The 14,381-nt window shown below is 33.6% G+C and overlaps 1 protein-coding gene across 2 annotated transcripts in view; it reads right to left on the reverse strand.

The window, feature by feature from the left end:
- Window positions 1-14,381, reverse strand: part of ATG2B (autophagy related 2B) — a 43,694-nt gene that overhangs the window by 6,794 nt on the left and 22,519 nt on the right. Inside the window, exons 24-38 of one of the 2 annotated variants that reach the window (XM_035328148.1) lie at window positions 13,097-13,203; window positions 12,767-12,859; window positions 11,805-11,875; window positions 10,743-10,819; window positions 10,358-10,528; window positions 9,694-9,835; window positions 8,630-8,832; window positions 7,350-7,576; window positions 6,598-6,706; window positions 4,957-5,151; window positions 4,224-4,325; window positions 2,718-2,796; window positions 1,681-1,885; window positions 1,080-1,149; window positions 41-123 (exon numbers count right to left, since the gene is read on the reverse strand). In XM_035328148.1, coding sequence (XP_035184039.1) covers window positions 41-123; window positions 1,080-1,149; window positions 1,681-1,885; window positions 2,718-2,796; window positions 4,224-4,325; window positions 4,957-5,151; window positions 6,598-6,706; window positions 7,350-7,576; window positions 8,630-8,832; window positions 9,694-9,835; window positions 10,358-10,528; window positions 10,743-10,819; window positions 11,805-11,875; window positions 12,767-12,859; window positions 13,097-13,203 — 1,934 coding nt within the window. The remainder of the gene's footprint in view (window positions 1-40; window positions 124-1,079; window positions 1,150-1,680; window positions 1,886-2,717; window positions 2,797-4,223; window positions 4,326-4,956; window positions 5,152-6,597; window positions 6,707-7,349; window positions 7,577-8,629; window positions 8,833-9,693; window positions 9,836-10,357; window positions 10,529-10,742; window positions 10,820-11,804; window positions 11,876-12,766; window positions 12,860-13,096; window positions 13,204-14,381) is intronic. The other variant, XM_035328149.1, reaches the window with a different exon arrangement.

Consider the following 14,381-nt stretch of genomic DNA (forward strand, 5'->3'; position numbering starts at 1 on the left):
GTAATACTGATGCTAGCTGCAATTTGATTAACTTACTTACCCATGTCTGTAACAAAGTCTCTTCAGCTTTAATTCTGAGCAGTTTAACTGAGCAAGCCCAATAAGAATCCCAGCTAGCGTCCCCTGTAAGTGAAATTATCATAAGAATTTACTCAACAGCACAATTGGTATGTGAGAGATAATTTCATCATCTTGACTCCTATTGGAGGTATTTCAGTCTAAACTGATTCTCCCCCCACCACCCAAATGTCACTAGTTACAATGTGAGGAATTCCATGTTCAATTAATTTGCAAGTTATGTAAAAAATTGCAAAAAATGGAATCTAGCTAATCAGATACTCTAAGGAAAATGTGTATATAATATATGATGGAAACATAGCTCTGGCATTACCGTTTTCCAGGCATTGTAAAGCTTTCATGTTAAAATTTCTTTGCAAGTAATGCCAGTTTGAGAAGTTGCTGCTTCTACTTGTCTATATTTTCTTACTGATTTGTCAAGACAGACTACAAAACCTGGTTCTGCAAACAGGTTTTTTTTGTTTTTTTATGTTTGCTCTGTAAACCCAATATGATAACTCATAAAACCAATCTGAATAACTAATGATTATTTTTAAAGGAACTATGAGCAATTTTTTAAACTGTACATGGTTCCTACGTTGCCAACGAAGTCCATACGTTACTAGACCACAATGGGTGGAAACCAGAAGAAAAAAAAAGGTGACACTATTCTGGCATTAATGAGATAGAAAATGAAATGCTCAATCCTAGCATTAGACAGTGGTATCATCCTTTGAGTGCCACCACTGCTGGGCAGAAAGACTTCCAACCTGTCACTATGCTGATAAATATGACTTTCAAGTTTCGTTCTGCATTAATCATACCCAAAAGATCTATCCCTCAATTTTCAATTACAGATGGAAAAAGATTAAGTTTTATTGAAACTATAAGATAGATGTGCTCTACGATTTGCAAGACCACATCAATAATGAGTAGCAAGCATAAAATAAGAGTCCAACTCTTAGGAAAAGAGAACAAAATAAACAACATTTTGTTTTACAGCTTCAACAGTATATACAAACCTGATCCATTGATACATGTTTGCCATGGTAATCAAGCCGTATTGGAACTTCTGATGTAAAACGAAATTCTCTAAAATACACAAAGGAAATTTTACAGTAAGAAACATAAATCAGAAATAAGATTGTCCTTTCAAGAAAGCAGCCCATGGTTTCCCACCTTCCTGGAATAGAGTGCCACATCCTTTTCTTTAAACCACAAATCCTCTAGATACCATGCTAGTGCTTAAGCACTTGAGAATAATCAGACAAAATACAATTGCAAATTTAGCTTTTCTTGGTTTATTAAAGTCTTATCAAAGGCAGTATTTACAGGAAAGTTAACGATCCTGCTCTTTTTAGTATCTTTGGACAACATATTATTGGTGCTGTGCATGGCACAGCTTTAATTGCATTTTCTTGTGCACAGTATTGTACAAAAGTTTGTAATAAACTCATTAGTTACCTTTCCATGATAGAAACAAATACATTTGATCTCTATTATCAGTGAATAAAAAAACAACTGCACTTTGTCCATAAGGTCTGATTAGTTTATCACCACCCTTTCTTAAATCAATCAGCAGAACAGCTGTGCGTCTCTGGAAATTTTGTAACAAAAACTTACCTGAAAAATACTGGCTGATCACTGTATGACGTCACTTCTTGTGAGAAATGATGATCATCTCCATTAACCACATCCATAGGATCAACAGTACCATTTTCAGTTGTTTGCTTGTGTGATGAGAAAGAAATGACTGGACTTGGGTCCTTAAGGCTGCTGACATGCCTGGGCAAACTACATGTTACTTCAGCACCAGGAGACTTTTTAACTATGATAATAAGAGATTACACAGATTAAGCAGACTAATTTTTCCATAGTGATTACAGAAAGTCTGTACTTTTGCCTTATTTGTACCCTAACTGCTAGAACTAATTTGCAGTAATTACTAGCCAGACAATTTTTAAATTATCTTAGATATCATTAGAAATCGTTACAAGAAGTTTGAGATTTATGTATCAGCAAAAATAATTCATCCAATTTTAATAGCAACATTGCATAACACTTCATTTTGCATTTCAGTATGATCTTTCAACATAAATAGGGAAAGGATAGCTGCTAATAAACTCACAAATATAGTTAATAGAGGAAATGTGCATTTCAGTATATACGGTTTTTGAAGTGTCACTTCAAAATACTGATTGAAGTATCACTTTACACACATACATTGCATTGCCTATTTATAAACTTGAGCTGTGTTTCTTCTCAATGGGTTACACAACTTCAAACTATTAGATATATTAGATATATTCCTTTATGCAAGAGGTATGAAATAATGCATTTGTTATTATCTAACGGGAACTAATTATATAGACATTCTCCAATTTTTCAGAAGTTCTTATTTAATATGCTCCAATTTCAGTGAAGCATGTTATACAGTGGAGCTCCCAGACATTCAGAAACTTTGTTGGTGTTTATGAAAACCAAAACCACCCCAAGTATCTTTTTTAAAACAATAATTAAAAAAAATAATTACTAATACTGAGTTTTGGTCACTACCACAACTTCTTCTATACATGAGATTCACACGTACATTTATAGATATGTATACATACTAAAAGAGAAAGAAGAAACATTTTCATGTGAGTTATTTTAAAGCGTACCTTCAGGATCTGGAGTAACTAAGAGTTCTACTTCTGTAGACAGGCTAGTGAAAAAGTCTTTCAAGAAAAACAAGGCATCCTAATGTCAAAAATAAAATACAATCAGGTTAATAAAAATAATACAGGGGAAATAAAAATACCCATTTCTCTAAAAATTATTACCTACAATTCCAGGTCTTCTACCTCTATAGAGATATGAAACAAAACACATTTCCTCATTTTGATCCTTAAGTAGAAGCCACTTTGAAATCTAGGACATAAACTGCAAAGGTCATCTTGGTCCTTGCCCCCTGCTACATATAATATGATTGCATAATATATCTAACTCTGTTTTAAAATTCCAGGGTTGTTTTCATCATCTCTACACGCATTTTGAAGCCTGTACCAGAATTCAAGTGTTTTAAAGGCTATAAACATTCCTCTGATTTCCAGTAAAAGGGTATTCAAACCTAGTTATATTCATTTATACTAATACCATCAATTTCAGACAAATAATTTCAGATCAGATCTCACTATTACTTCCTTAAAAGGCATTAATAACTCTGCAGTTGCTATATGTCTTAATGTCTTCATGTTATAACATCTAATTTTCTTTTTTGACAGATGCATCACATTGGTGCCTTATTCATCCTATGGTTAATGACATAGGCATTCTTTTCTTTCCTTTTTTTTGTTTCTAACTATCAGCAGGCGCTTTAAGAAATTACAAGAATTTCTGACATGATTTCATACAGCCTTGTGCTTCTAGGAAAACTGTGGTTTATTTTGCAGAAATTGTAAGGGTGAATTTGGTTATGGTACAAAACAGAAGAGTTACAAAGAAGGCATGTATTTCCTCGCTAGATGGCAGTATTTCCATACTATTTTTCTACATGAAATTATTACAAAGAGTAAAATTCTTCTATGAGTAAAAGGAAAATCTGGTCTCTAAGGTGTACTGAAGGCTCGCTAAAGAATGTAGAACAGTTTCTCCTGTTTCTGTTCTTCATGCCACTGCAATTGATAAGGAGAGCAAACACTTAACAGCAGAGAAGCAAGTCCTCAAGTGTCAACTGCCCTTGACTAGTGTTAACAGCTTCTAGGTTAATCATTTTTTTTTTTCAGTTAAAAACAACTGAACTATCTCATTAGCAAACAAAGCAAGATTGTCCACATATAAGTATATGCTTTTAAGAAATCGTCGCCATTTCAAGACACATAGAAACCATCAGAAATCACAGAAGATGAACTGGCAGTCTCAAGAAAAAAGCAATATAGATATTTCTAGTTTCTAAACGTAAGATGTCTAGCCTCTATAATAGCTAGAGAAGAAGGCAAGTTCCAACACAGACATTAACAGAGAAGCAGAGATCTAAAGATATCTGTGATCATAAATGAAAATGTACCGAACTGAGAATTAATCCCATAAAAACAGGCGTGATGGCCACAAGTATTTGGAAGAAAGCACAACACCATCAAGTATATATTTATAAATATATTTTTATATATTTCATTATCACAACCAACCTGGTCAATGTTGAGGCGAAGTGGCATTAGTGAAACGCGTAAACAACATTCCTGTGGGGATCTGCCAGACTCTGGACGGACATGCAACGCTTTAACTGTTAACTGAGGAACAGCACCAAGATAATTAAGTAGTAACATTCACAATTATTAAATTTCAGAACACTAGCTCAGCTTAATGTTTACTGCAAGAGCTCTGTACTTATAATTTCCGAACGCTAGCTAGGACAAATATTTACTGCAAAAGTTCTGTACTGATGTGATTTTACTTGCCAATTATAAAGCTAATATTGAATAAGTAGCCTGTTTTAACTTCATTTTTTACACCAATTATAAGAAAACTAAAAAAAAAATCATTCATAAATTATAGAACCAATAAGACTTTAACGTTCTGAATGTGCTGTGAAGTCTAAGAATACACACACAAGCAATGTTTGTTCAAAACCAACATCTGAAAGCTGTTGAAGTAGTCCTGCACATATCCTTTCTAAAAATGACAGAACCTTAAGAAAATTAATATCTCACATACTAATACTGAAGTTGACTTTTTCATCTTTTTCATTAGTGTTCGTATTCAAAGGAGGCAAGAAAATAACTACCAAAGTTATATTACTTCATTGTTACATGATCTCATGCTCTATGCCCCTTCTTCTGCAATATTAAGAACTATATGCAACTTCACAATGATAGTTCAACCACTACAATGATAGCTAATTAAAGTTTTCCATAAACGTACCATGTTTGAATGCGCTTTTCTGGGCATCTCCTTACTGCAGTAGAGGTAAAGAAATTTATTCATCTGTGATGTAGCTAAGCGGTCTCTAATCTCCAGGTCTTGAACAATAAAAACCTGACGTGACACTGGCTGTTCCAACAGACTGGATTCACCTTCTGCACCACCTGGAGGGTATACCTCATGCTGGAATTTCACCTTTTAATACATGAAGAAAAACAACATAATCACACAAGCTTTAAAGCTCAGTCCACTATTTTAAATTTGCAGTAATAACATGACTTCTGAAAAATATTCAGATTTTTCAATACCCTACCATTAGAAATCTTTCAATTCTTATTTGTGCACATACTCATATTTTAGAACGTCAATTCAAACCACAACAAAGAGTCAGTGGTGTTAAATGAAGCACAAGTTTTGCTTTTCAGTTTAACATGGAGTCTGATTTTACCTCTCAATCCTGTAACTGCAGCTCCTCTCTCACAAATCATGCCTTGTCTTAACTCCAATAGCATACTTGTCTGCAATGGGCTAGGCCAGAACACTGCTTTTTACTGGCCAGATACCAAGATTTTAACACTGTGCCCTGTACTCCAGATACATGTGATAACATTTTAAGTGTTGACAAGAATAGTTGATCATAAACACTGTTAAGAAACTTCCCAGTTTTGACAGTATTTTCTTCTCCTTCAGTTCTTGTTTAAATATAGTTATTATACAGCCTTGCACAAAGTATGAAAAAAACTTTCATACCTTAGTATTAACACCAAATACCTACTCATTAAATACCTGCAAATTAAGAAACATTATACTTCCACATATTAATTTTTCCACGTGGAAAATATTAAACTCTTCCTGCTTCCCTCTTTTTATTGCAATGCCATGTTTTGCTGAAAAGAATAAAATAAAATTTGCCAAAAATATTTGATACTAATCACATCTAAGTGTTAATGGCATCACATTAATTTAAGCTCCAGAAGTACACACAGATTATAAAAGGCATTCAGTTTTATGTAGTACCTTGCATATTTATGAAAGTGTTTGAGAAAACCTTATTTTAAAAAGGTTCTGTTATTGATCCCTTTCACATAAGATTTGGTTAACTCCTTGCCAATATTCTTCACAGCACCTGAATCATGCACCTAGTTTCTACTAGTTTCTAAGCATAGGCTTAAAAACAATACCAGCATAACTATCCTTGAAGGGCAGTAAATAATGTTATATATTGTTGCTGCGTTTCCGATATGTGGATGTTGTTCAATAACCAGTTGTCAAATGGTACACTGAATGTCTCAACAGATCTACATCCCAATTATTTTGGTATGTTTAATTTCATAATGGGTGTATTAATTCAGAGTAGAACTGAAGACAGAAAAATAGAACAGCAGCTGTACAGCATGCTGAAAACAAACTTGAAGAGTATTACAATAGGTATCCTCCATCTTTAGAAACAGGTTCAGTCAGCAACCAAGCAATACTCAGCTAGAACAACAAACACGTTTTTGTTAAAAAATCTAACACTTTCAATGTGATTGCTTAGATGTAAATAGATGCCAGTGGAAGAAAGCATACTTAATTCTAATGGAAAGCTGATATTAAACCAATATAATATGTAAACATATTTACACACAGACAGTTGTTCACCTTGCTCAATTGTATTTCCATTAGGAAATCTGGGTTTCTTCCTCTTCCCCCACATGCTGTACTCCTTCCATGCCTTGTTGGTGTATGAGAAGGAGAACTATGGGGACTTCTGCGGAAATTAAAGAAAAAGAAAGTACACTTTCCTAGTCTAAATTAAAAGCCATCTCACTGTAAGTCCAACTCAGAATGTGCATGTTTCACTATCAATTACTCACTAGTATTTTATGAGTTACAAGACAAAAAGAGACTGGAAGTTGTGTTACTGTTTCCCAAAACAAAATCTCTTCTTTTTTTGCTCAAGTAATGCATGCTTCAAGTGCTAGGTGTATGCTTCCTACCAAATTCACTTTAATAGAATATTTCCTTAATTTTGGCCATGACATTATTAATTCCTCTTTAGCTTACATGACATCCTTAAAATCAGACTCCAGCCATCACAGTTTATTACACACCTTAAACACCAAACTGCTTAGCAAAATTTAACTTTTTAAATAACCTTTGAAAGCAAACCCTTCCCTCAAAAAAGAAAAACAAAAAAGAACGACAACAAAACATAAACAACAAGAAAACAGCTTGCTCAGGCGAAGACATGGAGAAAAATACACCAAGCTAAATTAAATAACAACAGTCCTTATGTGGAGGGAGCACAGGAGCAAGCGAGGAAAACTCAAGGTTAATCTCACTGTATAATCTCAAAGAGAAATAAAGTATTTTAAAATGTTCTAATGTACAAAACTACATCAAACACTCACATGAAACTTTTAGCTGGAGATGTTGGTGGTGCAGTCCCAAAATCCCTTCCACCATAAAGATGCCAAATAAGAGAGATTTCCTTCACAACATAGCGTACCAGAGGAACGGGAAAATGAAGGGGAGCTTTGCTTGTATCTGTTTTTTTCATAGGTTGGCTGAAATGATTTTCCCTTATAATAATTGCATCGTCAACCATTTTTTTTATTAGTGGTTCTTCTTCTTTATCCTAAAAAAGTACATATTGAGAAGGTGAAATTCACATTCTTTATTGACATGTCTAATTCTTTCCTTTGAAGAGAAAGAAAGACTATTCTGTACTGTTTTCTGAAGCTTTCACAACACAGGCTTGGTTTAGCAATCATTTTTACAGAGTTACATAGATACACATAAGAATAAAGTAGACGCTGAGAAGAAGTTTAAAATAATAATTCCTCATCCAAACTAAAATCAAAATAAAACATTTTGAGGTGAAACAAACAAGCAAACAATATATATATGTATGTATATAAATATACACCACATGCGCATGGAAGAGCTCAGACTACTGTGGTAACTCAAAGACAATGTGTCAAATACATATTCTATTCAGGAATCCAAAACTACTACTTTTAAGCCAAATACAACCAGAGATGATATGAAGAACATGAACACAAGCTGCTTTCAAAGAGTTTGAGTACAGTTTCCTAAAACTTTTAATGCCATGGACAGATAGTAGTGTGAAGTGACAGACAAGCTTTTCTCTGAGTTTTTTAAGAACCTTATGCCCATTACAGCACTGGAAGCTTACACTGTGACAAAGATAAATAAAATATTAAAGATTTGCAAAGGTATTAGTTTGATACATATTGTAATTTTCTTACAACCTTTTTTTAAACTATGCCATTATTGTAAAGCTAAAATAACCATAATAAATCATGAATAAAATGTGGAAAAATTACCTATATACTTTGACATAATATACAGATCACAGAACGATTATATATTGCTGATATTGAAAAAATATGTATATATATTTGAAAATAGCTGCATTTATTCCCAACAGTGCATGAAGTCCTTGCACACAAAGATTTCTGTGATACTGTGCCCATTAATATATAAAATACTCACTTCTCAGTGAGAAGGCCACCAAAAATCAACCAAAAATCCCCCCCCCCCAAAAAAAAAACCACTATGAAGTCTAATTTCTCCAGGTCTCATACAAGCTTTCCTCGGACCCAGTTTACTTTAAAAAGAAAAAAAAAGAAAAAAAAATCCTTAAGTAATTCTTAAAACTTCTTACAGCAACAGCGACTTTGGGGGCAAAAAGAATGCAGAAGTCATCACTTTCTGCAGGAACATCTCCCACAGCTTCATTTATCAGGTGGTGAGTGAATGAAGCATAAGTGGGGCTTGAATCTTGTGAGGCATTTCCACTTTCATCTGGAAACAGGAAGAGATCTGAGCAAGATGGCTCCTGAGTTTGAGACCTATCATCCAAAATACCTGGGAGGTGGAGTAGAAAAAACATGTTTCAATGGAAAAAACTTTATAAAATATGAAAATATGAACAAAGTAACTTAAACATTGTTCCATCATCACGAGAATTTGCTTGTATCTTGAATCAATTACAATTATAAATACAATTTTCAAAAATTAACTTACTGTACAATTGAAACAATTACAATTTAATCATATCTAGTTACTAGTAGAGATGTACCAACAAAATAAAGAAAAAACACAGGTCTTACTATCAATAATTTTCAGTATCACACTGATTGCTCACATTTCACCATCAAAACAAGAACAGACATTGTGGAAATAAATATTATCACTATTTGCAATACAAAATTCTTAGTCAATTTAAACCTGGATTTAGAGCTAACCAGAACCTAAAAGTTAAAATCTTGCAATTAAATCAATGATCTTGTTCTGTCTGCTAATTAAAAGATTGCCTCATAGCTTCTAGTCCTTTCTGTGTCTTGGAACTGTACATCCTCCTGAACTACCTTTGTATACAAAATGAAGGTCTTTGATTCCTCCATACCACGGTATGCCATATGAACTTACACCTGTGCTAACATACTTTTAGAAAATTTGAGGTCTTTTATGGAGTGCCACAAAGCCAGATTCCTTCCTTGCTGTCTTCACCATCTCACTAATGTGTATCTGTCCAGAATATTAAATTACTTTTGCATTACTGTTACTACTAGTGAGAATCTGGTACTCGATAGTTAGATGACTTCAGACGTTCAAGCCGCACTCCCATGACTGCTGCAGTATCTCAATATACACAAACCTTTCAATCCCACTTCCACTCACAAAGGTTGCTCTTTGTGGGTATTTAGGCCTCCAGAGGATTCTTACCATTAGATTCCAGCCTGATGGCAGAAGCAGTTTGATGAGTCTCAATTTCCTCCATAGCATCACTCATTAAATCCCGTAAAATCTGTTGCTCTGATTCAGCAAGGGCTGGTCCATGTGAAGAGGGTTGGCTAAAAGTCTCTACCTATAGGAGATGAACTATACAGTCATACCTTAAAAAGTAACTGCAACATCACACTAAACAAGATTTTGCTATATGTCTTGAAATATGGCAGTTAAAAATAAGATAACAGACCACAAATTCATCAGGTGAGGTAAAACTGTAAGTTAAACAATTCATAAAATAGATTAGAAAATTATGATTCAGGATATTTCACATAATCATGGAATCATTTAGGTTGAAAAATACTAGTGCAATTTTTAGATCATCTTGGACAGCTCATATGTATCCTGGAATTTGTTTTGAGAGGATACGAATAAAGTACAATAGGTAAATAGCAGATAATATTTAAATTATCAAGTAGTGACCAAAGCAGGGGGGATAAAAAAGGTAGTATTTTACTCCTAAACTTTTTTTTTTAAGTTAGATAAAATCAGTTAATTTCTTGTTAACTTCAGAATTTCTCATATTCTTTGGAAATAGGACATGGGTATCAAAACTAAAACACATTACCAGGAAGCATACAGTTACAGTGTTATTTTATACCTTCATTTTCGGCTTGCTAACTCCGCATTTAATCTCTGTCTTAGTTGGAGGATGTAAATCACCATAACTCGCAATGTATTGTATAAGATTCATTAGTGCAGCACATGAATCAGAGCAGGTGCGAATATGGATTACATCACTGGAACAATGCAGCTCAAAACGTGGTTTAGTCTAGGTAAGAAACGTAAGAATATTCTTAAAACCACTCTAAGGTTGCATAAAAATAGCTTCTATACACAGATGTTTTTAAATTAATTAAACTAGTCAAAATGGACTTAAAAAAATAATACATGTAAGCTGAAAAATATAGATTCTAAGTATAATATTTTTCAAATCACATATCTGTCCTGCAGATTTTACTTTTTAGTTGTGATTAAATACTTACTCTTTCCCCCTCAGAATCAGATTTTACTGTTGTAATAGTTAGTTCCAGCAATCCCATATCCATAACACGAACATAATCTGAAAGACAATGTGTTTAAAAAAGAAAGTACTATATTTAAACATTTCCTTACTATATATTTTTGGTTAGAAAATTAGAATAATTAGAACAATTAGAAATAGTATAAGCATAAAAAATGATCTTTTTTGCCAAAATCGTTTATATTTCTGGATTTCATTCAATTATGAAAAGTCAGAGTCCAAGTATCAGCTATGCAAAATGACAATTCAAAGATTTTCAGTCCAATACATCACCCCCACAGCCACCATCTGTGTGCAATGTAATCTCTAAGGTATTTATCCTCATCCCACCCATGAGAGTTAGAGAAAGAGGCACACAGAAGCTAGGCGACTAAGCATCTCAGGAGTTTTTTAGCCGAAGTGGGAGACAGAGCACATTTTAATACTGCAGTAATGCTTCAGTACTACAAATAACTTATTTCCCCTTTCATGTTTAAACACAGTAAGCACACCTTTATTCCATCCTTCATTAGGGACCTCATACCTAAACTAAATACACCCATTTGTGCACACAATTTATTTTTAAATATTGCTATAAACTCCTCAGTCCTAATGGTTGTTAGTGTATGAATGAGAGTAACATAGTCGGTATCTTTCTGAAAAGACTACCTAGAATTCCACACCATAAAGTACATTTCAAGTACAGCTATTGAGAACGTATAACTCATTTTATGAGCTTGTTTTTCCTATTTCTTTCTGTGGTAACTTCAGATTTTCACAAAATATGCTTTTTTCAAATGCCTAATATGCAGCTGTAACAAGAACAAGGAGACTTTCAAGTTTCTGTTCTCTGACATGCTTCTGCAACTACAAATCCAAACAAGAACACTCATTTTGTAAGCTCATTCATATTCAACTTGCTGCTCCTTATCTTCTCAGATCTTCTTCAGTAACTCATATATGCTGAATATTCCTGTAATTTTATTTCTTTAGGTCCTATCAGAAATTCAGCAGTTGATTACAGTTAAACTAAGAAGGTCCTTACCTCTGTGGAGGTTCACCATAACAGTGTTGCATTTGTCAGACAGATGCAAAGCAGCTTCATCTAAAATTATTCTAAGAGAAAAAAACGTCAACAAAAAGCAGAGATGAATTAAACATGATAAAGAAATGTGCGATTCACCAGAACCAATATGAAGTTAGCATACAAAAATGTTTTAAAATCCAAATATATCTCAGGTATCATAAATCCAAAAACTCTTCTCTTTAACACTCCATTATTTCCAAATCCATCAAGTAATTGTGTAAAACGGATCTAACAACTGCAATGTTCATTCACCATCACTAAGAAGATTTTATTGTCTTTTCAATTTATAAACTTGGCCCTTTCTAGAATATTTTTGGCATCCTGAATTATTTAACAAATACTTCTAGGTTTTTTTTGTCTTTTTTTTTTTTTTTTTATAAAGTAGCAAGAGATATTAGTTTGAAAGGTCATTTATAAGGTTGTACCAATAGAAATAAACAACTTGACAGATAGTTCACATTAGAGAACACATCAGAGAACATGTGCTTACAGGTACTTAAATGCACATTCTGATGTGGATGTAGACAGTATATTCAATTTTGAATAAAGTTGTCTTAAAAATATTAGAGGTAGGCAATAATCCCTAAATATTTTGTTAAGCAATTACTTGTCTACATATAGCAAATCTTTAAGAAATCTTAAAGTTCTCCTAATTAAGAAAATACAATTTCATTCCAGGACTCCTTTCAACTGGCTCTATTAAAAATTGCAGAATTGCTTGTTGTCAATAGAAGTAATCCAACTAAATAATGTATTTAACCTAATAAACAGAATAATTACATCTAAGTAGAGTATATTTCAATGGTATATTTCAACAGTGCAATCATTTACACAATAGGAATGCTTCACAGATCAATTAGTAAACAGGCATTACAAGTTTCACAGAAGCTTCTACGTTTCACAAGCATTTAAACTTGTACCTGAGAGTAGAAGAGGATTTATCTACTGCAACACTGCTGGAAATGCTGAAAGTTTCAACAGTAAGTAGTGATCTCACCGGCAAAAACAAAGGCCTAACAACAAATAGGAAATATATATATATATATATTAATACTCAATACACACTTAAAAGTAATATCTTCCAATTTTCAGGCAAATATTTATCCTGCTTTAGACTGCTTACAGTATTAAGCATTTTTGCCAAACAAGCCTAAATAAATGTTCTTAACAACATGCAAACCAGAACATCCCTGAAGAATAAATAAGTAGCTGCAGTGCCACCAAGTGACAGACACTGGCATTTTATTTACCTGTAATCAAGAGCACAACTCCACAGATGTACATGAAAAGTTGTAACTGTAGCTGGTGGATTATATCCCAAAACAGGCTCATCAGAAATATTCAAAAAATACAAAATCTAAAAATCACAAACATATTATTATAATATTTCAATATCTGCTAATTTAACAAACAATAATACATTAGAGAAGAGAAAATCTGTAACTGGTATGATAATAACATGCTTGATTAGTACAAGGAACAGGGAGTGAAAGAAGCTCAGATATTTAAAAGGTGCTTACCCAGCACATGAATACAGAAAAGCACTGAATGTATATAAGGCAAAAAATACAACATCCAAACTTGCAGACAAACGTATGAAAAGACCAATCCACAGACACCTAACTGGCTACTTGTCCAACACCTCCCAATCCATTTCTAAAGCATCTCCCAAATACAACCCCACTCATCTTTCTTTGTCATTGCTATAAATGTATTTTCTTTCATATACTGCAGTATCAGTAGTAAGGTAGCCTAAAACATTTAAAATAGATCCTATCCTCCTCCTTGAGACCTGTCATATTTCTCTCTCTGTTACGCTCTATAACTTCCTCTTTAAAATTATTTCAAGCATCATGCACATCAGCACAGCTAGTCTTCTCATCATTTTCCCTACCTACTCCTGTGGCCAATTTCACTGCCCTCACAGCAATAACTGAGCTCAATAAATAACCAATATTCACTCAATAAATAAGCAACACCATGTAAAGCAGGCTATGAAAATACATAAGAGCACTATATAGAGATAAAAGTCGTAACACATCGGTGTGCAAAGCAGTGAGTGCAGCTCCGTGCAGTTATATAAATAAAAATGAACTTAAAAATATGCCCACCATATTAAAGAATAAGCATTATAAGCTTAAATGACAAGGTTTACCATCTGTAATTCAGTATGGCGTCCATGCAAATACATGCAACTAGACTGCTACTCCACTGATGGCACATCTTTGCTTATGAGTGTTTACACACAGCTTCCCATTCTAGGCTCTCTAGCCTTAACTGCTATGCTATACATCTGTATCTGAAAAATACAGGCCCTCTGATATAGAAATTTGCATTACTAACATTTACATAATCAGCTGCTTACTGCTTTCCCAAATTCCTTTCCATCACTGTTATTCAAACAATGCAAAACAGGAAACAGAGAGAAGGAATGATGCAAAGGGAATGAGCAAGAGGGAAAAAAAAAATGCAAAAATGCTAGGAGTAGTGGGATTTTTGTTGGGTTGTGGGGTTTTTGTTTGGTTTTGATTACTT

The sequence above is a fragment of the Oxyura jamaicensis genome, chromosome 5 (genome assembly GCF_011077185.1).
Source record: "Oxyura jamaicensis isolate SHBP4307 breed ruddy duck chromosome 5, BPBGC_Ojam_1.0, whole genome shotgun sequence".
In the NCBI taxonomy this organism is placed as follows: Eukaryota; Metazoa; Chordata; class Aves; order Anseriformes; family Anatidae; genus Oxyura; species Oxyura jamaicensis.